The 25,381-nt window shown below is 32.4% G+C and overlaps 1 protein-coding gene across 3 annotated transcripts in view; it reads left to right on the forward strand.

Annotated features, from left to right (window-relative positions):
* Positions 1-25,381, forward strand: part of LOC129228158 (CUGBP Elav-like family member 2) — a 110,222-nt gene that overhangs the window by 33,879 nt on the left and 50,962 nt on the right. For all 3 annotated transcript variants that reach the window (XM_054862811.1, XM_054862813.1, XM_054862812.1), the window contains exons 3-10: positions 485-651; positions 5,394-5,476; positions 9,849-9,897; positions 11,299-11,424; positions 17,472-17,551; positions 19,759-19,899; positions 22,330-22,384; positions 22,501-22,572. In XM_054862811.1, the coding sequence (XP_054718786.1) occupies positions 486-651; positions 5,394-5,476; positions 9,849-9,897; positions 11,299-11,424; positions 17,472-17,551; positions 19,759-19,899; positions 22,330-22,384; positions 22,501-22,572 (772 nt within the window). In that variant the 5' untranslated portion in view covers position 485. The remainder of the gene's footprint in view (positions 1-484; positions 652-5,393; positions 5,477-9,848; positions 9,898-11,298; positions 11,425-17,471; positions 17,552-19,758; positions 19,900-22,329; positions 22,385-22,500; positions 22,573-25,381) is intronic.

Below are 25,381 nucleotides of genomic sequence, written 5' to 3' on the forward strand. Positions count from 1 at the left end.
GTTTTAGGATTTACACAGAGATCAAGTTTTTAAGGGGAATTTTTATCAACAAATAAGAGATTTTTTTCCTTGCTTAGCATTTGCAAAAATATCAATGACATCATTGTACTCTAGATTCTGAGGAAAATTATTATTTATTTTGAATTAACATGATAAATAAAGGGGATTTTGGGCCCCCCTGAAATCGAAGAAGAGGGGCCTGGGCCCCGCGTGCCCCTGCGGTAATCGGGCTCTGCGTACGACAACATTTCACCTATCGAAAAGAATAGGTAGTGAGAAATATTGCGATTATAATCAATTGAAAGTTGTCTTTGTTTATTGGTTATGTGTCTTGTCTGCTGATAATTGCAATAGAAAAGTTGCAGTCTTATTTGCTCCTGTTTCGGGTCTTCCATATATCCATCATTTATTCTAAAAATTTCAAAATGGTCACAAAATGAATGTTTTTTGGACGGGGATTTTATAAAGTTCTTTTTTTTTACAGTATGAACTCTATACAAAAAGATCAACCTGATCCCGATGCCATCAAAATGTTTGTTGGGCAGATTCCCCGAAATTGGGATGAAAATGATCTGAGGAAACTTTTTGATGAGTTTGGACCTGTCCATCAAATAAATGTTTTAAGGGACAAAATGACTGGACAAAGCAGGGGTGAGTAAGAGAGGCCTAATGTAAATAAAGCATAGTTTCTTCATTGAATTCAAACTCTGTGTAAAATATCCCTGAAATGTAACTATGACATAAATAACTGGAAAATTACTTAGGATTAGAAATGATTTGAAAGTGTTTAAAAAATGTCTATACAATATAACTCAAGGGCTAAGAGAATATTTTGCTACCTGAATATTTTAACCAAATACTCAGTAAAGTAAGACAAAACAATGTTAGAAGAAGCACGTTAGAAAACAATCCTCAATTTCCGTATTGGTGAAATGAAATTCAGAAAGTCTTCTACGAAGGCATAACAGTGAACCCTCGACGGAAACGTTCGTAAATAAAGAGTTAACATCAAAAGAAGCCATAAAAGAATTATTTGGAACGAAACTATGAATTTTTTTAACAAACTCAACAGAATTTTTAATAGTAAATAAATTGCGACTCCTAAGAGGAGAAAACACAGAGACTAAATATTTTGCAAGTTTGTACGAAGCCGTACCAATATTAGAAACAATCGACCTGAAAGGAATACCAGCCTAATGCACCTTAGGTAAAGCATAAAATCTAGCACAATTAGCAATAGATGGAACAACAGAGCGTTTAACATTTGAAGGAATAGACTTAACAGACTTGACAGCAGATGAAATAGTTTTTAACTCTTTATCACTAGGATCTTTAGAAATTTCAGCATATGGCCCAGAAGAAATCAGATCATTAGTTTTATCAACATAAGATGATTTGTCAAGAACAACAATTTGGCTACCCTTGTCAGCTTTGGTAACAACCAGATCAGAATTCGAAACTAAGTCTTTAACTGAATGGCTAACAGTATTAACAAATACAGGTTTAGAAATTTTCGAGTTAAAGTCAATACTAGAAGCTATAAGATGCCGAATCGAATCTTTTTGAGAGGAAGTTGAGGCACTAAATTTAAAAGCTTTCTCAATAGGAGCAATAAGCTTTGAAAAAGACGGTTTAACACTCACAGCAAAATTATCATTACATTTTAGAGCCTCAATTTGAGAATTGCTTAATGGAACGCTAGAAAGATTAACAACAACATTCTTATTAACAACAGGTAAATTATCAAGAGGAACGACATGAGAAGATTTACAAAGCATAGCTAACTTCTTTTTCAAAACAATTTGATGTTTATCAGAGGAACGAAGGGGTCTAGACCAAGAATTTCTGTTACTAATGCTAAAGTCGGGAATGGAATTAGAAACCGAAAGATGTAAATCATAAAGTTCACTTTCAATAAAAGATAAATGCTTCCTAGTTTCCTGGATCAAAGCTCTGAGTAAAGCCAATTTCGACCGAAAGATTACTTTGTCAATTTTGACAGAACGTGGTAAATTACATTTCAAAGAGATAAACTTCGGAATAATTTTCTTGCGCCTACACTCTTGAAGAAATTTTAAATGGTTCAAAAAACGAAATTTCTTAATCCGAAGATTGGCAAACCTATTGATTTGAGACATAACCAAAAGCAAAAACAAAACCAAATGAGAATAAACAGAATCAAACCATAACAGAATGAATAAGAAATAAGAAGTGAAAAGTCACGATCAAAATACAACAATAAACAAAAATTCCGAAAACAAAAACAAAAACACAAAATGCATAAAAGGCAGAAAATGTAAACGTAAGGCCCGTGTTTCCATTTCAAATTTCTTCAAGAGTGTAGGCGCAAGAAAATTATTCCGAAGTTTATCTCTTTGAAATGTAATTTACCACGTTCTGTCAAAATTGACAAAGTAATCTTTCGGTCGAAATTGGCTTTACTCAGAGCTTCGATCCAGGAAACTAGGAAGCATTTATTGTTTATTGAACGTGAACTTTATGATTTACATCTTTCGGTTTCTAATTCCATTCCCGACTTTAACATTAGTGACAGAAATTCTTGGTCTAGAACCCTTCGTTCCTCTGATAAACATCAAATTGTTTTGAAAAAGAAATTAGCTATGCTTTGTAAATCTTCTCATGTCGTTCCTCTTGATAATTTACCTGTTGTTAATAAGAATGTTGTTGTTAATCTTTCTAGCGTTCCATTAAGTAATTCTCAAATTGAGGCTCTAAAATGTAATGATAATTTTGCTGTGAGTGTTAAACCTTCTTTTTCAAAGCTTATTGCTCCTGTTGAGAAAGCTTTTAAATTTAGTGCCTCGATTCAGCATCTTATAGCTTCTAATATTGACTTTAACTCGAAAATTTCTAAACCTGTATTTGCTAATACTGTTAGCCGTTCTGTTAAAGACTTAGTTTCGAATTCTGATCTGGTTGTTACCAAAGCTGACAAGGGTAGCCAAATTGTTGTTCTTGACAAATCATCTTATGTTGATAAAACTAATGATTTGATTTCTTCTGGGCCATATGCTAAAATTTCTAAAGATCCTAGTGATAAAAAGTTAAAAACTATTTCATCTGCTGTCGAGTCTGTTAAGTCTATTCCTTCAAATGTTAAACGCTCTGTTGTTCCATCTATTGCTAATTGTGCTAGATTTTATGCTTTACCTAAGGTGCATAAAGCTGGTATTCCTTTCAGGCCGATTGTTTCCAATATTGGTACGGCTTCGTACAAACTTGCAAAATATTTAGTCTCTGTGTTTTCTCCTCTTAGGAGTCACAATTTATTTACTATTAAAAATTCTGTTGAGTTTGTTAAAAAAATTCATAGTTTCGTTCCAAATAATTCTTTTATGGCTTCTTTTGATGTTAACTCTTTATTTACGAACGTTCCCGTCGAGGGTTCACTGTTATGCCTTCGTAGAAGACTTTCTGAATTTCATTTCACCAATACGGAAATTGAGAATTTAATTTTCCTTACCCGTACTTGTCTTAAGCAATGTTCTTTTGTTTTTAATGGGAAATTTTATATTATGTTAGATGGTCTGGCTATGGGAAACCACCCTCATATTCAGTTTTCTTGTGAGAAAGAACGGAATAATTGCATTTCATTTCTTGATGTACTTGTTTCTCGTACTAAAATTGGTTTTGAAACTACTGTTTATCGCAAACCTTTTGCTGTTTCTTTACCTCCTCATAGACTATCGTCTCATCCTCCAAATCAAAAATATTCTGCTTTCAATTCTTTTGTTTATCGCGCAATTAATATTTGTTCTTCGTCGGAACTTCTTAAAGTGGAACTTAATTATCTTAAAGCTGTGGCAATTGATAGAGACTATCTGCCAACTTTGATTGATTCCATTTATAAAAAACTTTCAAATAAATCCCAAACTAATGTTCTTAATTGAACCTTCATCAGAAAGAATTTGGTTGTTTTGCCATTCTTTCCATCTGTAAGCTATCAAGTTGCTAAGATTCTAAAACGTTTCCAATTCCAGGTGGTGTTCTCTCCTATTAATAAACTTTCTTTCTCTTCTCTTAAAGATCCTATTCACCCTCTTAATTGTTGTGGAATTTATAGAATTAATTGTAGTTGTGAACTTGCCTATATTGGACAGACTCGGCGTGCTTTAAAAATTCGCTTGAAAGAACATCAAAATTATGTGAAAAAACAACAAATAAGTCTAGTATTGCTCAACATTGTTGGGTTTCGAATCACTCTTTTGATTTTAACTCTTATTAGATTATCCAAAAATGCCCCAATTCATCAGATCTTGACTTTTGGGAATCCTTTCATATTTTGAGAAACAGTTCTAACTCAGTTAACGATCTTAGTGCAGTTCCATATTTTTCCAACATTTGGCTCCCATATCTTTAATACTGTCCTTTCCCCATTCCCCCCCCCCCTTTTTCCCATTCATTTTTATCTATCTTCCTTTGTTTATTTTTACCTTTTTGTCTTGATTGACACTCCCCCCCCCCCTCACCCCAATTTTCTTCTATTTATCTTTATTTTTCCTTTTTTCAAATATTTTTTGTTTCTGTTTATTCTATTACATGGTTTTCCATTCATCTTTTCCTTTCTTGCGGTTCACGGTTACTGACAATTTTTTTTTTCTTTTTGTTTAAGCTTCGGCTTAATCTTTGTCCAATTGAATTCTTTCTTTCTGGGTTCGTACCTAAGAGAAAGCTCTTGGCCTTTGCTTGCATTCCTATTGGTTCCTGATCGGTTTATAACTTTGTCATTGGTGTTTGGCTAATCCGCTGTTTTTATCTTTTAAGCGTCATGCTTATCTGCTCTTGGCTTTTGTCAGATGTCTTTTCATCCATAAGCTCATTATTTTTTGCATTGAAAAAGGCGTTCCCTGTAACGCCGAAACACGTGTCTGCTGTAATTTGCAAATTTGTGCTTCTTCTAACGTTGTTTTGTCTTACTTTACTGTTCAGCACAAAGGTATTTATTTATCTCAAATACTCAGTATTTGGCAAAATATGATATTCAGGTCCATCTCTTGTTTCAATGGTATTAAAGATGTATATTTAAAAGAAACAATGGAATAATAGCTTAACAGTTTGTTGTATGAGCTATTATTCCATTTTTTTTACATTATGATATTTTGTCGCTTTTTATTGTCATAAATCAGCTGTAGATGCACAAAATGCTTTGCATAACATAAAAACATCACCTGGTGTAAGTGAATGTACTTTTTATGTTTAATAATAGTTTCAATAATAAAATTTGTTGAATTTCTATTAGTTGTATAAAAGTTTAGAATGTTTTTTTTTTAACATTTTTTGCCATATTACAAATTAACTTATTTAAAATATAGGAACATATTTAAAAGTTTGTATGATTGCAATTTTAATAGTAGTTTTTCCTTTTTTTACAGGTTGTTGTTTTGTCACTTTTTACTGTCGTAAATCAGCTGTAGATGCACAAAATGCTTTGCATAACATAAAAACATTACCTGGTGTAAGTGAATGTACTTATTATGTTATTTTTTTGTGTTTAAGTTAATTGTATGGAAATGTATATGCATGTGTTATTCATTTATTTATTTTGTAATTTTAGTATTTATGTGTGATAAAATTTATACATAATCTTAGGTGAAATACTGAACTTTTTACATTCGTAACATGAAATATCTTATTGTTGTAGTTACAGAAAAAAATATAAAATCTTGTTATCCCTTTATGTCTTATGCCAGTGCAACAATTTTTTTTTTTTTTTTTTTTTTTTTTTTTTGATAGGTGAACTTATTCATGTGTCAGTACTTTTTTCTTTAGTGTTCGTTTAATAGGGCTAGACTAAGTGTGAAAAGGGTTTCTTGCTTTTTTTCAAAGGATATTTAGGGACAACTAGCTGCAAAACCCGGCGTTGCTCGGGTTAAAATACATTGCATGTTTAATGGTACATAAAATATTTAAGAGTTCTCTTTTTAACGTAGATTATATAGATTTCTATTTTAAATATTGAGAGACTTTGTCGACCATTAAACATGCGATATATAGAGAGTATAATAAATTAACTAATTAGTTAATTGAAATTGAAATAATTATAAGTTAAAATACGAAACATCTTAGTAAATTGAAAAGTTATGTTTTATTTTCATAATTATTTACATACTATATTGAACATACAACATATGACAAATACATATATATATATATATATATATATATATATATATATATATATATATATATATATATATATATTACATACTATTATTATTACATACTACAGGGTCCATTATGAAAGTAATGAGCATTTACTGACAAAATATATTTATTGATCGTAATTTGTACAAATGTTCAATATTCTTCAAAATACATTCCTCCTGCATCAATACACTTGCGAAGACGTGTTTGCTACGCCTGAAAGGCACCCTGAAACTCTTCCAAGGGAATGCCTCTCAGGAAGGTTGTAACATGGTGTTGGATGTTTCCCAAGGTTCCCCAATGTTTTCCTTTCTTCTCTCTCTCTCTCTCTCTCTTGAGTCGCGGAAACAAAAAGAAGTCACATGAAGCTAAGTAGGGACTGTAAGGTGGTGAGGGATCACCCGGGGGGGGGGACATCCATAACGGGGGTTCGTCGGCAATCTCCTCCTGGCTCTCTTTGAATGCCTTGTGCCACTTTCCAGACTGTGATTCCTAAATGCAATCGTCCTTGAAGGCTTCTTGCAGCATCTGGAATGTTTCGGTTTCATTTTTTTCCAAACCTCACGCAAAACTTTATGGCGTATCATTGTTCAAGCGAACGCTCCATTGCGTTATGTTACAAAAGTTGAAAACATACTTCAAGCGGAGGCACTTATCTCTGCTCACACTGCTCGAAAGCAACTGACGACTGGATGCATTGAAAGGACATATCCCGCACCACATTTCCCAGCCGGTTTTACCATGCTGCCATCTATCGTCGCGTCACAATAACATTATGCTCATTACTTTCATAATGGACCCTGTATTATACATTCACACTTTTTAGTTTCTCTTTACAATACTTGTTTATAGACTACATTTATAGTTTTATTGTCCGGACTGTAAATGAACAGATTTCGAGATGATCCTACTCGTGAGCATGCAACGTATAATTGGCCGTGTGCAAAGCATGGTTCCTTTAAGTCAACGCCACAGATTTGAAATGTTTGACCCTGTGCTTTGTTGATAGCAAGGCTTCACTTGATACGCGTCTTATCAGGCTCAGTCATTTCAATAAAAGTTGTAGTATGAAACCAATCAATCAAACAAAAAACCCGGTCAGGCTCCAGCGACATCTGTTGGATTTTAAGACAACTTTAACAATATACACATCAGATAACTTTATTTTTAAAGTGAATATTCAAAATTGAGTTCAAAAGAGTTAGATTTAATTTTAAAGTGGTTTTTTTTATTTTTCAAGAAAAATGTTTGAAAAGCTATTTGAGGTTAAAAGTGAAAAAATATGTAACTTTGTTTTCAAGAAATATTAAATTTCAAAACAAAATCACATGAGTATAATAAGCTGAGGAAGGTTTTATCTAGTACTAATTAAATCAGTATAAAATTCTGTTAGTGAAAAATTTTTTGTGATAAACTATTCCATTTTTCGCATGAAGCATTTTCAAAATTATCAACTACATTTTCAAAATTTAAATTAAGCTTCAATAAATATAAATATGAGTTATTAAGATTGAATATTGATCCTGCCTTATTTATTTTAATTTATACATTAAATAACAATTTCAAATAAGCGAAAAAAGAAGTGTGCTGTTTGAAAACGTATGTGAGTAAATGTTTTGGTTATGCTGTTTTTTTTGGGGGGGTGGGGGGTAATTTCTGTTTTAAATTTATAAAAAAGTTCATTGAAAATTGTTTTGAATGATATTATGCGCAATATCATAAAAACAAACATAACATCTTTCGCACGAATTCATACTGTTTTTTAAACATATGAACTATGCTCAATAAATTGAATTGACGAAAATTATTTTTTTAGTTTTATTATGCAAGAGTTAATTACATATGCTACCTCAAGCACAACTGATAAATATATTTATGGAAACATTCAAAAAGCTTCTAGTATTTTTTTTTTTTTTTTTTTAACTTTAAAGTCATTCTACAACCTTTCAGAACATTCTAGATCACTCTGGAAATTTCTAGAACTTTCTAGAACATTTTTAGTCGATTGTAGCGTTTGCGCATGTTTTGGAACTTTCTAGATCATTCTAGAAATATTGAGAATCTTCTAGAACATTCAAGATCGATTGTAACAGTTGCACACATTCTGGAGTTTTCTAGACTATTCCTAAAATTTTATGAACTTTCCCGTAGTTCTCATAAGTTAGAAAAAGACAGACATATACTTTTTCACATTTTTGCCACCCACTACCACCCACCGCGACCAAACTCTCTTATTCCCACCAGGAGACCAAAGGGTGCTTACAACCCCAAGCAGAAGTTGAATGGAATTGGTGGTGATAGAGAAAATCCTGTCTTTACGTACGCACATTAGCATTTTATATATATATTAAGATTTTCTGAAAATTTTCCCTGCATCTAGCTTTCCATTTTGATTGGTTCCGCTTACATACCATACTGCCAAAAAGTATTTATTTATCGAAGTGTCATTGCATTATTATGATATAAATGCAACTTTTTAAAAAGAAAAAAAAAAGAAACTATATTCTGCATCTGATGGACAACTGTTTTGGGGACCTTTTCACATTACAGGCTACTAAAGCAACTTTTTTTGATTCAGAACTCAGTCAACAAATTTTCTCCATAGATTTGTAAAGTAGTTTTAAAATATAATCTACTTTAAGTTTAGATTTTTTTTTTTTTTTTTTTTCAAATATGCTACCAGAAATGTGTTGCTTTTCAATTTAACTAAGTTTTTTTTTTATATACATATATATATATATTCTGATATTTAGTGAAATCTCATTGCAACAAACTTCTAGGGATCGTAAATTTTGTTCATTGTTTTTTGGAATTTCATTGTGATGGAATTCAAGCAAGTTAATGGCAATTAAATTGGCACTGAAATTGTTTTAGCTCAAACGGATCTTTCGTTCTAACAGTATTTCACTGTACTTGATTCTATAAAAAATTGTCACCTAGGTTATTCATTTTGATGCTTAGAAATGTACCATAGACAGTGCCGTAACTAGAAAATAATTTCAAGGAGGGTTTTAAAACTTTCATGCGGTTGTCAGGTTATCTATTATGAAAGCGTTTTATGCAATTAATATACATATGAAAGACATTTGAGTTTTGGAACAATATTTTTTGGAAATTTTTAAATATAAACGAACATTTAAATGTCAAACCGAACTTTTCGGGGGGGGGGTTGAACCCTAAGGCACTCCCCCTTGTATACAGCCCTGACCGTAGACATCACCATTACGCTTGAATTTGAATTTGTATTTCTAACACTGGTGAAGAGATTTTAGAAACCATTTTTTTTCTGCCACAGTTATATGGTAAGTTTTTCCCCCTCTTGATTATTTTACATTATTAATGTTCCTCCCCTACAGTAAGGGTGATCACTCAATATGTAACTATTTCCTAGTTCTTATGTTGCTGACTTAAGTAAGCTTTTTAATTTAGCACATCAGATTTTTTTTCCATCATACAAAAAATGAATGAAGTGAAGAGTCATCTTTAATGTGTCTCCCACTAACCCTGTTATCTTTCAGTTTTTTTTTTTTTTTTCATCTTTGCACTTCCTAAATTTAAGAATATTTTAACAGCTAAATTACTCCATAAAATGAAAAGCACTATGTTAATTTTAGTTATTAGAAAATTTTTGAATGCCAATTTCTTGATCTTTTTAAGTTTTTTCTTCTCTAATTTTCTCTCAGATGCACCACCCTATTCAAATGAAACCTGCAGACAGTGAAAACAGAAATGGTAATTGAGTTCTTTCTATATAATGAAATAGTTGCTTAGCACTCTTTTTGAAATTCCATATCGAATAACTAACTTGGTTAGGCAACGTTAATGGAAATCTCATATTTGACACAGTAGTGCTTGGGGGTGGGGGTGAAAATTTAATTATTTTGTTTCATAATAATTTTTACCATTTCATTTATTAGTATCATTTTTTGCTTGGCTTTGATAAAATATTATTTATCAAAGTGTTTTACAAATTATTTTGCAGATATAAATGTTTTCTGCATTTTTGAGGGATTGCATTTTTTTTTCTTTTTGATTTTATTTATTTATTGTTTTTGTTGAAGAGGCTTTTTTGCTGTTTTTGAGGCCAACATATATCTGTTGAGAAATGGTGACTGAAAATATGAGGAAAGGGTCACAAGTTATGCTAATTTTAGATTCTGCTGATCTTTTCTTAGTATCCTGGCTTGTGACAACTTTGTTTTTTCTGTGGAATTGTATTTATTTTGTTGAAAAACATTTCAGCATTTGAGCAGCAATTTTTTTGATTTCTAACAAAAAAGTGAAAACAAAATTTTTTGGAAAATGCCAATCTCTAACATGTATGTTGCAAAAAGTGCATGTCACATTTGACAATTCAGTTATTTTGACATATGCTGCCTTAAATATTCTAAATGTGTTTATTTTTTTCCTTAAATTTCAGTTTTTTTTTTTTTTTTTTAATTAATGGTAGATTTCATTTTTCTTATTACGTTTTTTTTTTTTTTTTTTTTTTTTTTTTCACATTATGCATTTTGAGGTATTTTTACTGCATTTGATAGCATCCAAATATGTGTATCCAACACCATTGTATCTGATACCAATACTAAGAATACCATTTCTTTGACAATCATAATTTTATAGTTCATGCACTTTTATGTTGAAAAAAAATTGAAATCGCATCCCATTATGTTTTAATACAAATTGCATTTGGAAAAAAAAACTGCTAGTTTGGTTATTGGTGTTGAGCTGAAATTAATAAAGCTTATGTTTAGTTTGATTGTGTTAAAAGTTTTGTAAATAGCACATGGAATTATTGACTTTGTAAATAAATGCATTAATGACTTGTCTGAAATATGGAATTTTTGAAATTATGACCAACTACCAGAAAATTAATTAGTGTTGTTTTTGGGTACAATTGCTGAACATATTATGCATCTTTTCAACTATGTGATTTTAGTCTCATCAAATGACAATTCAAGAATGATATCTTCTATGAATTATTGTTTCACAAAGCTTTTCTTTTCTTGCAAAGCTAAAAGGTTTTGAAATAAAATTTGAATAATTTTATAATATATTTATGTTTTTTTGCTTGTGTGTAAGTTTTCAATTTGTGTACGAAAGAAAAATTCTTATACTGTTTTAATACATTTTCAGAACGAAAGTTATTTATTGGTATGTTGTCCAAAAAGTGCACGGAAAATGATGTTCGAGTTATGTTTTCTTCATTTGGGCAAATAGAAGAATGTACTGTTTTGAGAGATATTAATGGTCAAAGCAGAGGTAATTGTACTATGCATTAAATACATGTTTATTTTCTTCTTTTAATGTATCTACAGTCGAATCCCGACTTACGCAAGGGATGCGTTCCAAGACCAAACGTGCAAGTCAAAATTTCGCGTTGTGGAAAAGGGTATGTGTAATTTTTTTTTATAAACATACCTAATTATTTTAGACACTTCTTAACACCCCCTCAAACTGATTTAAACCATTCCTTAATTATACATTACCGTTTCTTACATAAAAACTGAATTTTAATTTGTAGTTTAAAAAAAACTTTTAATCAACAGAAAATATTGTTATGATGTACAAAATCGATGACCAACAAGAAAGAGAGACATAAAATAAATCAGTACAGTATGTAGTAATAATAAAATGATGTACTATAATAATACTGTACAATAAATCCAGTAATGATATTTAACTTTAAAAAATGAAGATCTTGATGATTTATGCTTCGTGATCAAATCGTTATTCTAATACATTTTTAAATACAGTTGGAAGAGCATATTGGTACATATGAAAGATTCACTCTCACCTTATTGTCGTTATAGTGATTAGAAAGAGTAGTGTGCCGATCGCCGCTGTTTTCCCTCGATTCTTGAGGACGCTATTGAGGAATCCGCTAGAGGGCAGTGCAGTTAGGGAGAAAGTTTCTTTTGATAGAGTTGATACTCGATTTAGTTATAATCGGGTTATGCATTAATGTTGTTTTTCCACATTTTGTAAAATAATTATGAAAGAGTTTTAAAATATTTTAATGGACGCATCAAAGTCAAATATTAAGAGAAAAAAGCTACATCTTGTTTTATACCAGCGTGCAAAAGTGGTTACGATCAGGCAAAGAAAACGTTTCGCTTTTTGAAGTAACCGAACATGAGGGGAAACTTAAGCACTGGCGTACCTAGCATGGGTGACACCCGGCCAATTTGTGGTGTCACACCCCCTCCTTCCCCTCGACTAAAAAAAAATTAGTTTGAATTTTGGCATTTGGAATTCAAATTATGCTTTTGCAATCACGAGTGTGTGTGTATGTAGGCATGTGTGTTTGTCTGTGTGCAGGCATGATTGTGAGGGTATGTCTGTGTGTGTGTGTGTATGTATGTATGGGTGTGTGTGTGTGTGGTGCTGCAGAGGGAAGCGGGTGGGGGAAATAAAATCATAGGACAACAAAACAGTCAAGTGAGATCAATAAGCAATGTGATTGCTCAAAAAAAGTTTTTAGTATTCTTTGTAAGCATGAAATTCATACAATTTTCAGTCCAAGTACTGACAATATGAACCTAATCCTGATTATAGTATTCACCTCATGATGTGGGATGAAAGAGGGGGTTCCCAAGGGGTTTACCTTCGGAAAAACTTTAAATTTTTAGTCTTAAAAATGCTTTTAGCTTCATATTTTAAACTTGCAATTCCACTTTGGGTGTCACCTCCCAGATGGGTAAACCCGGGCCGACCCCCCCCCCCCCCACCCCCAAGTGACGCCATTGACTTAAGGAATGAAACTCTTTGATTTTCACCAAAAATTTCAATGGTGCTGTCTGCGCCATAACCCCCCCCCCCCCTTCGGCACCCCTGCACAGCTAAGGGTAAATTGTTTGAATCGGCGGTTTATCAAGAAGACCAATAGTTTTTATTGCAGATCTTAAAATGCAGATTTAGTTCTGGGTGTCGTCAAAAAACGACAAAGCACTCCCCCCTTCCTAAATTTTACGAAGTCTCACCGCACCCAAAAAAGTTCCTCAATGGCACTTTAATATGTTTTAAACACCTCTAAAAGTTTTGATGGTTTAATCTGCACCCTGACAACGCCCACTCCCCCCCCCCCTTGTCATCCTTGTTTTAGCTTTACTATGGATGCCCCCCCCCCCCAACGCGCAACCCATCCACATCTCCAAATTTTACGCAACACCCCACCCTCAGAAATGCTATCCCCCAAAATGATATTTTTATCTTTTTATAGCACCCTTTGTAAATATTTGAATGGCATACCCCCTCCCCCCCATCCCGCCTTAGTAAGATAATTAGAATTAAATTGCTGAATTATTTACTTACCGAGGTGGCAGACTGATTTTCTACATAACAAAAACAAATACGCTGATAGTTAATATATGGAAGTCTCCAAAGAGTGATGACACAAAGTACCCCCCCCCCCCCCTATTTTACTCGGCATCCCCCTAATGCTGAGTAAAATACCATCTGGATTTTCCTCAGATCTGACCTCACTTTTTCTCCGTAGATCGGCACACTACTCTTTCTAGGCACTATATTGTTGTGCTACTTTCGACGCATATTTTAGTTGTTCAAGTGTATCGAAAACCTTTAGCTTTTCTTTAATTGTCTGAAAATTTCTCTTTTTCTTTGTGTCTTCACAAACTTTAGAGGGAACAATTCTCTTAAATGTCATTATATTTCATTAACTTTCGCATTTAGGATGAAAAAAATATGGTAAATACGGAATAGTTATTTGTATACACAAACAGTACCATGTTCAGACTAGTATGGTGTGGGAACTTCCACTGCCAGTGATACTAAAGGGATGATGCTCCTTATGAAAAAAAATATTTTTAGTAGCCAATAACAGTGCCGATACTTTCACATTGCGATTCTCTTCTGGAAATTTTTGTTTTTACTGGCGGGATATTTTGCCTTAGGTGAATTCCGTTGTAATGGACGTTACATTCACACACAAAATCAATTATAAAAAGATTATGAGATGCATATAAATGCTTCAAATAGGAGCAAGTTATTTTTTCTTGATAAAACCAGGACTGAAGATTACTTTGATCAGGTTTCAACATTTTTTTTTGTATTAAGGCTGCAGAAAATAAATAATATTTAACTGTAACGGACGTTACATAAAGTGGAACATCATTTGTGCTATGGCATATTCAGATTTAAAAGTCTGTGAATCTATTATGTAAATTTGTTCAAATATGTTTGATTGAACATCACAAAACATGCCTCTAATTTATCAGAACCTTGGTATTAAAATTCAGTTATTCTCTTTTGTGATAAAAATTTTTAAAATCTCTGTAACGGACGTTACGGGCTGTAACGGATGTTACACTGTATGACAAAGACAAGTGTGCATGTACTGAATGATAAATTAATAGTTGAAAGATGATACCTTGACTTCTTATAGACCATATAATAAAATTAGAAAGTCACAGTCAATCATTTCATACAATAATTGTAAAAAGTTAAACCAATAACTTAATTATAATATTTTAAAAAAAAAACCTTCGACAAACACTTTTGCACACAAAAATATTTTTGTGACATTTACTTCACTAAAAAAAAATGTTTACATTTCATGAATTTAAAAACATATTTGCATTTTATTCAGATTAAATGAAAATAACCCTTGAGCTGAAACTAGCCTCACTGGAGCGCCGATTTTTCAGGAAAACTTGATTTACCTTGTACCATTCTGCATCTGTTTCCTGCTCATTTGAAGTTCTTTTCAGACCAGTGTAGAAAAGTTACCAGTCTGTACCCCCAATTATTTATTGGACTTGGCCAGGATATATCTCACCATTAAAAACAACTGTTATTAATATAATATAAATGTTTCTGATGCTTGGCAGACAGTGGCGGATTTAGCCGGATCATTTGGGGGAGGGGCATTCTCAAATTAGCTGAATTCTCAGTGTCCATCCTCCCAAGAGAGCCCAAACCAAAATAGATAATTAATACCCTCTTCCAAAAAAATCAATGGCACAATCTGCACCATTGATCTACCCCCATGCATGGCCCGAGTTACTACATTCGGTCAGAAGTTGAGTTGAATGAGCCTCTAAATTGATTTCATGAAAAAATGTCTGAACATTTTAAAAATAAAGATAAATTTTTATGTTTCAAGGGAAAGGAAATAATTCTGCCCTGACTAAGAGTTAAATTTATTTAAAGTAAAACACATCTGATAAGATTCACTATTTTTTAGTTTTCGTCATTTTTTTAAATAGATTTTTTCCTCTCCGAAAAAAATTCCAAAGCTTATAAGGTTTGGAGGGAGGGGGACATGAACCCCCTCTTAATCTGTCCCTACTGGTCAGTAGTTTTGAGTTTCTCCATCTTTGAAGGGACTGAACAGTCTCCTAACCTTCAAACTTGAGTCAATGTGACTAGATTCATGGATGGTACTAAGTTTCAGTACTCTTCAAGCCCTGTCACCAGAGTTTTTAAGCATTGATAACCAACATTACAAAAATATAGTCTGAAATTGTGTCTGAGTATTTCAATGTAAAAACATTTCCAGGGAGAGAGAATTTTAAACATTGTCCTTTTCCTACCTCAAAGATGGTCCCTAAGATTGCGTTTTTAGAGCTTCAATTATAAAAGTGTGATTAGGGAGAGTTCTCACAGCTCCCTTTCTATGGCGTCATATTTAAAATTGTCTAAAATCTTGTTTTTGTTGTTTCAATATCAAGAAGTGCTTGAGGAAGAGATCATGAATCCGTCTCCTTGACACTACCGAAGATGGCCAACCATCATGATTTAAAAGACTTCAGTTTAAAAAAATTCCAGATAAGAATTCTCTTCCCGCACCTAATATTATCAAAGATCATCGCAAGCTGTTTTCAGAAATAAAATTTTGCAAAATTTAGCTAAGGCTTAGAGCCCCTTAGCACCCTATTTATGAAAGAAAATTAAAGCACTTAATCAAATATTGAGTATGTCACTATTCATCTTCAAACTGTATTTACAATTTTAATCTTTGTAATGATCTTTTTCTCTGCTTATTTCATCACATTTGATATGAAAACTGGTAAAAAGAGATGCCATTTTGATATTACATATTTTCTTACAAGGAAAAAAAGTACCATTGAGGATCTAAATGATCGATAGAAATAGTTCTTGAATCCACAAATAATTCAATTGGTGAACAATTTGAATAGAACCTAAATACTGGTAAAAATTCTTTTTTCCCCATTCTTTTTACTTGAAACACTTCTAATTACAACCCTTTTAATGGCAATTAAAAAAATTAGGCGTATCTCAATTCTACATAATATATATATATATTGTTTTATGTTAATTTGTCATTAGCCATTCGCTTCCCGAAAATGATTGTCTATACTCCCCCACCCAATGGCATGTGCCTTTTTCAGGACCCAGTCCAACCCTGGCTACATGTTGGCAACCATGGACTAATGAATTGTTTGATGTGTTGAATACATGTTTATAATTGGCATTTAAAAATGTGTAACGGATGTTACATTCAAGTTGTAACATCCGTTACAAACTTATGTAACGTCCGTTACATGTCTGTTTCTGAATAGTTTTTATTATAATCATCTAAATTTTGGGAATTATAGTTTCTTTAACCTAAAAATAAAGAAAATAATTAAGAATAAAACTTTTTAAAAAATGTTTCACAATGTGAGGAGAATTTATTTACCTTTTTGTAACGGACGTTACATATAATACATGATGTTGTAATTATGCCCCTAATTAGACTATTTATGTTCGAAACAAGCCCAAATATGGTTTTATTTTACTTTTATAGTTTTTATATCAATATTAAATTTACTCCATTTAATTTTAGAATCATAATTTGCATTACTAATAAGGTAAAAAAATGATCATTTTACTTGCTGAAAAACACAAAAAATAGACATTTTACCATCTCTTCCTCCACTAAATAAAACTAATATGAGAAAAAAGCAACACTAGATTCTTGTTCTAGGGATTATAAGCTTTTCAGTGATATATAACTCTTAGGGATTTGTTTAAATTGATTTTCTGACCTCTTGGTTTCATGTTAGCTGGAATTCACCCTTAGGTCGAAAATTTTTTACATGTGAAAAAATCGAGTTATAGCCATTTAGCATAAGCCGAATCATATTGTAGCGGGAGTCGACTGTGTACATATAAATGATGTAAGAAATGATATTTAAAAATATGTTTATACTATTTTTTCTATCTTAATGACATAGTATTACATTCTGAATTTAGCCTTTGAAAATACTATTCTGAAGCATGTTTATTTATTTTAAAACACATAAAAAGCATTGCAAGCCTAATAAAATTTCAATATGTTTTAGGTTGTGCTTTCATTACATATGCTTCACGACAGTGCGCCATCAATGCCATAAAATCTATGAATCATTCACAAACCATGGATGTAAGTAAGAGTAACTGTTTTAAAAATATTTAGTTTCATTTAACTAATCGTATTTTGTTCCCTTTTTTTTTTTTTTTTTTTTTTGATGTGTATATCCAAAGATTTTTTTATTCATGAAAGTCCAGAAGAAGTAAAGAAATTATTGATGAGTTATGATAAAGTTCAACAGTTATGGCTATCAAAATGTTAAATGTTCAAAATAGTTATCAATCTTTGAAAGGGAAAACTCCAAAGTACCTAGCAAAGTTAATTAAAGTATATGTTTTCCCACTATTTAAAGTTTTTATGTACTTTTTTATTGAAAAGGTTTCTCTCTTTCTTAGGGTTAATGTTTAAAGGCACTACATTCATTTTATTGCATACATTCAAGTTTTAATTGAAAATACAATCAAAAAGTTGGAATGTATTGCTATTCTAAAATCTACAGTAAACTTATTTTTATGTGACATGTTACTTGAAGTCCTAGTAAGTGTTATTTGGCTTATTTATTATATCCTGTTCTTACTCTTTCATATGGATAATTTTGCAACACATTAAAATTTAATGAACCATATATTATTATCTGTCTTAAGCTCTCCTAATTTCTCGTTTTTCTTCAGATTTTTGTATTTTATCATCATTCTATCGCAATTTAGCGAAATTTTCGTTTGTAAAAGGAAAATCATCTAATCCTGATTAAAGGACACTACCATAGCTTCTCTACCAAATCGAAGATCCGATGCCACCATTGTTCAGTGCGGTATATCGTATGCACGTGGGAGAAAAAACTTAAACAATTTTTTCAGCGCGTTTCGGGTGATTGAGCAGCAATCTATTAGCATCTGCTTCTGGCTTGTTCTTTTTCTGATAATTTCCTGAATTGTATTCAGTGCAATGCCTATTGAGCTATGATTCAAAGTTATTTTTGGCATCCCTTGCTTTTTAGCACCCCCCCCCCCCTACCCAAAAAATTGCGTTTGAAATGAAAGCAAATTGTTCTATTTGAAATGTACTACCGTAGAAAACCTTTTGGTGACTTTTTTTCAGCATAGAGATACTTTACTTAACAACTTGTACCCCAAATTCGGACCATTACTTTTTCCGGATTTCGGAATTTTGCGGGATTTTAGAACTGACTCAAAGAAAAGATTAATTGTCTTGTGCGATATTTGGTACGTTGTTCTAAAGTTCGCTATTGTTTTGCGCCGTATTTCTTATTTTCCCCTTTAATCTTAATGAAAGCATCTCTTTGTATGCTAAAGGGGGGGGACAAAACTGGAGATATTTGGCATCGGCCTAGGATCGGCGGATGTTAATTTTTGATGGAATGTTCTGCCTCCCTACAGAGTAGACTCCCGTTTTTGCGTTTAAATATCAATTTCTTCTGATTTTCTTCAGATTTTTTATTTTTCATCATCCTATCGGGATTTTCGTTTGAAAGGAAAATTTTCTAATCTAGGGCAATACCTTAGCTTCTCAACCTGTCCAAAACCAGATGCCACCATTGTTCTGTGTAGTATATTGTATGCACGTGGGGGGAGAAGGATTAGGCAGTTTCAGTGGATTGCTGGTGATGGGGTAGCAATCTTTTAGCATCTGTTTCTGGTTTGCCTTTTTACTGATAATATCCTGAATTGTGCACAGTGCAATGCCTATTGAGCAAAAATTCAAACATATTTTTGGCATCCCTTGCTTTTACCCCGCCTCCCCCACTGCCGAAAAATTGCTTTTGGAATGGAAACTTGTTCTACTTCAAATATACTGCCATAAAAAACTCTTTGGTTTTTATTTATTTTTTTTTTTCAGAAAAAAAAAACTTGCTGTATTTTCTTGTATATTATTTGCGGCAGCGTATTATTCGTGGATAATACGATGCAAAAAAATGAAGTTTCGATGTAACATACAATTTTAGCAACTAAGCTAAAAGCGTGAAGAAGTAATTTTTGAGGTATATATTCAATATTAAAAAAACAAAATAATCCAAAAAATAAAGATTTCTTCTCGAAATTGTCATTTTAAATGAACCTGGAATTTTATTAAAAACAACCTGGAAAACCTTGAAAAGTCAGGGAATTTTTTTTTTGACCACAAGTGTATGGACCCTGTTAAAGCTGTGGCTTAATGTGTTTTATTCTTCTGTCTGCCATGTACAAATTATTTGTGCGAAAAGTTTAATTATTTTAATTGTCTTTACCTTTAAATTGAAATATTTTTGCTTGTACTTTTAGGGCTGCAGTAGTCCTCTTGTTGTAAAGTTTGCTGACACCCAGAAAGATAAAGATTTAAAAAGACAACAACAGATGATGACTAACATATGGAATATGACAAGTTTTAGTAACATTGGTCTTGGCTCACAGTATATTGCTGCAGTAAGTTTTTCTTTCCCACTTTTAAGAAGAATGATCTATTTCTGAAATGCCTTGATAATTTAGAATAATAAAATTATTTTATTTTTTTTTTTTCCAAAAAAGAGAGGACCTCCTGAGTCATATATTGCTGCCAAAAGCAAAAATATAAAGTTATATACAAGTGGAGTGCCACTACCATGTTACCAGCTTGGTTGCTAATGTGCCATGATTAATAAATATATCAAGTCTCTTTATCTCAGGAAAGATTTTTCTTTATTGGAAAGGGTTCAAGGAAGGGTTCCTAACTAGACTGGTAAGGGGACTTCCAGTTTTAGACTGTGGTACCAGACTTAACAGGCTTAATATGTACATCCTGGAGCAAAGGAGAATGAGGGGACATGATTCAGTTTAAAGTTATCAAAATGGACCATGTTAATGGGTTAAAATTTTGCACAGAAAGCAGCCCGGTGTCATTGTTTTTAGCTATTCAAATCTCGGGCTGATCTGGAAATTAGGAAAAGTTATTACTCTAGTGGGGTTGTTGGCATTTGGAACAGCATACTGAAAGAGGCTGTAATGAGCAAGGAGGTGGACAGCTTTAGGAGGGCTATTGATCTTCATTGAAGACTAATAAACTAACTACGATCAGCCTTGCTGGACCCAGAGCCTGTTGCTGGTCGTCTCATTTGTATAAGTTTTATATGTCGCAAGCTATTGCCATGCAATCAGCAAAATCAAGACAAGTTGCAAGTAGAAAACTGAATAAAATATGAAATATTTAAAGAAAATGTCATAACTGAACTAGCAAACTTGGAAAATTTTCTGCAAACAGCCTTCATCTAGATCAGTAATTCTCAATGGGTGATCCGCATAAAGCTGGAGAAAATTTCTTTATATCATTTTATAGTTGCAATTCTTTAATAAATATTAAAGAAAACGTTTGGATTCATCAGATTTCACCAAGTAAAAATGTTGTGGAACTATTTCTATCGTATGTGATCCGCTCAGGATTCGAAAGAGTACCAAGGTGTCCTCAGTAGTGAAAAGGCTGAGAATTACTGGTCTATGTTATCAGGATCTGCCACAGAGGACCATTAAATTTCAACCTTAAAAGAAAAAAGTCTGAATTTTTGCATGTTTTTTTTATAATCCAAGTTTTAAAAATAGTTTCTCCTTCACCCCCCCCCCCCCTAATAACATCAGATGTTCCTACGTCAAAAAATCTGTGATTGTCTAGTCCGTTGAAACCCGATTTTTAGTTCTACGCTCTTTCTGCCTGTAAACAAGTAATCGGAGCAGTTTTGTTTGAAAAATTCCCCTCTCCTACACATTTTTGGCATAACTTAGCTTCATACTTTTTGCCTGATTTAATTTATATGTGAATAATTTGTTTGTAGTAAAATGATTTTTTTCCCTTGTTTTTACATACACTGTTATTGTTTTTAGTTAGAGCTTAAATATGTGTGAGTGTTACTGATTTTGTTTAGCTTTTGTATACACTAGTATTGTTTTAAACTTTTTTGTGGATTATCCAAGAAATTCTTTTATACACAGTTACTGTGTCACCTTGTTCTGCAGACAGTCAAGAGTTTACTGTATATGTATTACGTTATGCTATACAGGGTGTTCTGTTTTAACCTGCAAGACCTTTATTTTCACAAGGGTTAATCCTAGATGTATACTTCCAATTGCAAAAATGTTCAAAATTAGATGCAAGGTTAAGATATTGCAAGTTTGAAGTGAAAGTAAAAATGACTCAAAAAAATACAAGATTTAACTTTTTATACGGGCTGTAGGTCCCCTAACTTATATTTAGGGAAATAATCTCCATTGAAAAATAATTCTAACACAAAAAGTTTGAAATCAGTGGGACCAATATTCACTGAGATATGAAACGCAGTGTTTTGTGACTTACACCACTTTTCACTCTCTGTCAATAACACCTGATGTGTACATAGGGTGTGATTTTTCAAATTATTCGAGGTTTTGTAGTGTACCTTTGCGTATCACGGCATAACATTTGCATTTATTTTTGAATAGCAATGAAAATTATAAATACCTTGTTTTTCTTACTTTGACAGCCGGTCATTCTTCTGAAAGAGCGATACGTTCCAATCTCATCTTCTGTATGGTCCCTTAAAACTTGAAACAGGAATATGTCCTTGAGTTTTGGTCACAGAAATGTCAAGTTTTTTGTGTTAGTAATAGTTTTCAATGGAAATTATTTCTTTAAATAGTAGTTAGGGGACCTAGGGGTACTTATAAAAAGTTAAATTTAGTATTTTTTGACTCATTATTTTTACTTCCAACTTTCAATATCTTAACTCTGCATCTGGTTTCGAACATTTTTGCAATCAGAAGTATACATCTAGGACTAACTGTTGCGAAAATAAAGATCTTGCAGGTTACAATGGAACACCCTGTATATACCTGTATATATTTTTCTTTTAGCAAGCACAAACCGGTGGCTATGGAAATTTCACTAGTCTACCTCAACTTGCTGGAGGTAGGGTTTTTTCATGTTCTTATTAATGAATCATGAAAGTATTTTGACTTTTCAATTGCTACTTGGTTTCTTATTGTCTACCCATTTGCTGTTTTAAAGGACATTTTTCTTTTAAGGAATGAATTCTCTAAATATGCAACAACTTGCAGCTCTGGCAGCCGCCCAGTCTCCAAACAGTACGAATACTGGTATGAACTTTTTTTTTAAATTATTGTTTATTAGTGGTGCTTGAAATCATTCTATTTTAAGTATGAAATTACTTGATTCTTTTTTTTTTTTTTTTTTTTTTTTTTTTTTTTTTTTTTTTTTTTTTGTGTGTGTGTGTGTGTGTGTGTGGTAGGAGAGATGTTGAAATAAATTGTATAATCCATTATATCAGAGCACATTTCATTAATAAGTTGGTCTTTTTTTAATTTCCTGAATTGTTTTAAATGTCTAAGAAAATTATTGGTCTTTTCAAGCGTCTGCATGAATTCAATGGGCAGATCTAAAAAAAATTTCTGAAGTTAAGAAAAAAAAATTGATATTTTAGCTGATTGTCATAAAGGTGTTCTAAACTGTTTTTACCAAATTCATTAGTAAGGATGGCTAGTCTACTGAAACTAAAATTGCCTAATATTAGAAATTTATTTTTGTTTCATTTTTACATGTTAGAAATACTGGAACTATTCTAAAAATTTTATTGAAATACTAAAAAAATATTTTAAAAAATAGTGGAATATATATTCATCAAGTGACTGAATCATTCATGTGAACTGAGGGCAGGGAGCTAACTAAAGCCAGATGGGGGTCACAGTGCAAACTTTACTTCAGTATGACCACTCCATTTGAAAACCAGAAACTCTGAGGAAATTTTGAAATGTCGCTAGTAAACCTGGGAAATTCTCAATCGACTCTAAAAATTAATCTTAAGTAAATGTCTATATTTTTTTTTTCAAACATTCTTATGATTTCCCATGATGATTTTGACAAATGTCACTTCCACACCTGCAACCTCATCTACAATGAGTCAATTCCCCTACTTTCAGAGAAAAGAGAATTTAATTACAGTGAAACCTTTGTAAGTTGACCACTTGCAGTGCAGTACTTTGGTGGTCAACTTAGACAGGTGGTCAACTTATAAAAGGGGAAATGTGTTTTTTTTTTTTTTTTTTTTTTTTCATTTCTTGCCCCATGTATTCATTTTTTCAGGGTTGCCACGCACCGGGAAAACCTGGAATTGTCAGGGAAAATGAAAATGGCTGAAAAATCAGGGAAATGTCAGGGAAAATGAAAAATTGCATATTTCCTATCGTTCTTGCGCAGCCCGTGACGTCAAAAAAAAAAACTTTCAGCTTTGTTTTTTTCGCCGCCATTCCCTTCCCATTCCTGGTTTTGTCATTTCCCCTCTCTGTCCCCCCCCCCCCTGCAGCAGTTCTTTTTATCAACTCTCTGCCATTGCTGCGTGCGCCATAGCCGTAGCCTACGAGGATGAAACGCTGCTCTTTTTGAAGCAACAGCACAGATTCTCGTAGGCTACGCCATAGCAGTCCGTGGCGGACATGCGCAGAAGGTACTTCTTTTCTTCCTCCTTTGAGCGGGCTCTGTTTAAACGCTGCTTGTTTACGTCAGCAGTTCTGAAGTTGTTATGATGCACAGTACATTGTTTTGTCTGCGAGTGCGACTGAAGTTTTTGATGAGCTGCAATAATCTTTTCATATTTTATATTACTTCTTTAAATTAATTAAGGAAATCGTATTATTCTAAACAATTTTGTTTTGTAAATTTAGTTCATTAGACAATTTTAAACTTAGAAAGTTTCATTTTTACAGAAGTATCGCTAATCTTTTAGTATTTTGGTAGTGATCTTTAAAGACTTCCAATGCGCTTCTTTCTTTCTAAATAAAAGTAATCCGATTTAAAAAAAAATCTGCACATCAGAAGTTTCTGATCAATGCTCAAAATTTAACTTTATGACAGGGTGCCCACAGGAGTGATTATGTCGCAAGTTGCGCCATCAAAAAAATTTTTTTTGGGGGGGGGGGATTTTTTAATTATTTATTTTACTTTATTTTTATTCAAATTATTTACTTATATTATTTTACTTTATTACTTTCATCTGTGTGTGTGTATTTTATTGGGGAGCGAGCACACTTTTCTTTCAAAACAATACTAATTAAAAATAAATAAATAGCTAAAAAAAATAAATAAAAAAAGAGTTAAAAATTTAAAAAAAAAGCGCTAAGGCCTTCAGAAATATTGGGGAGGGGAGCACTCCTGTTTTATGAGCAACAAACATGGGAAATATGTGAAGCTAAAAGATGCATGATTTTTTTACAGGCCAAAGTCTAAAAGCGCTTTGAGTTCAATGGATTGGAGGGGTAGAAGGCAATAATAGAAAAAGTTTAGGTTTCATAAGTTTTTTGTTCAGATTATTTTAGCTATTAACTTTATTTTTGTGATACAGATGTCACAATTGTTAATTTTGCTGTTCTTTCACTTGATGTAAGGCAGTGGCTCCTCGCTATTGAAAATTAGATATGCAACATTTACATTAATTGTTTATTACAGTCATTTGCTTCACTTGTGTTAGTACTTTAGGGTAGTTCAAAAATACACTTTAAAAAAAGGTTTCTCCTAGAAAACAGGACACCACTCAATGTTTTTAGACTTGTGGATAGTAAATAACTGAAAGAATTTTAATTTCCTATTCCAACTGAAAGAGGGTGCTCGACCCCCTCCCTCAAACTTCATAAGTATGAGGAGGGGGTTAAAAAAATACATTGAACTGAAAAAACAATGTTACATACTATAATCTACACGAGTTATATGCATATTCATTGCAATAAAATATTACTTACATAAAAAAAACAGCTGAGGAAATTAAATGTTTCTAAATTTGTGACTTTTTCTATGCTAGAGCTAATGTTAAATTAAGGGGTCATTGAGCACCCTCTTAAAATTTGAGTAAGAAGCTAAAACTTTTACAGCACAATACTATTAGTAGGTTAAAAAAAA

The sequence above is a fragment of the Uloborus diversus genome, chromosome 8, assembly GCF_026930045.1.
Source record: "Uloborus diversus isolate 005 chromosome 8, Udiv.v.3.1, whole genome shotgun sequence".
Classification (NCBI taxonomy): Eukaryota; Metazoa; Arthropoda; class Arachnida; order Araneae; family Uloboridae; genus Uloborus; species Uloborus diversus.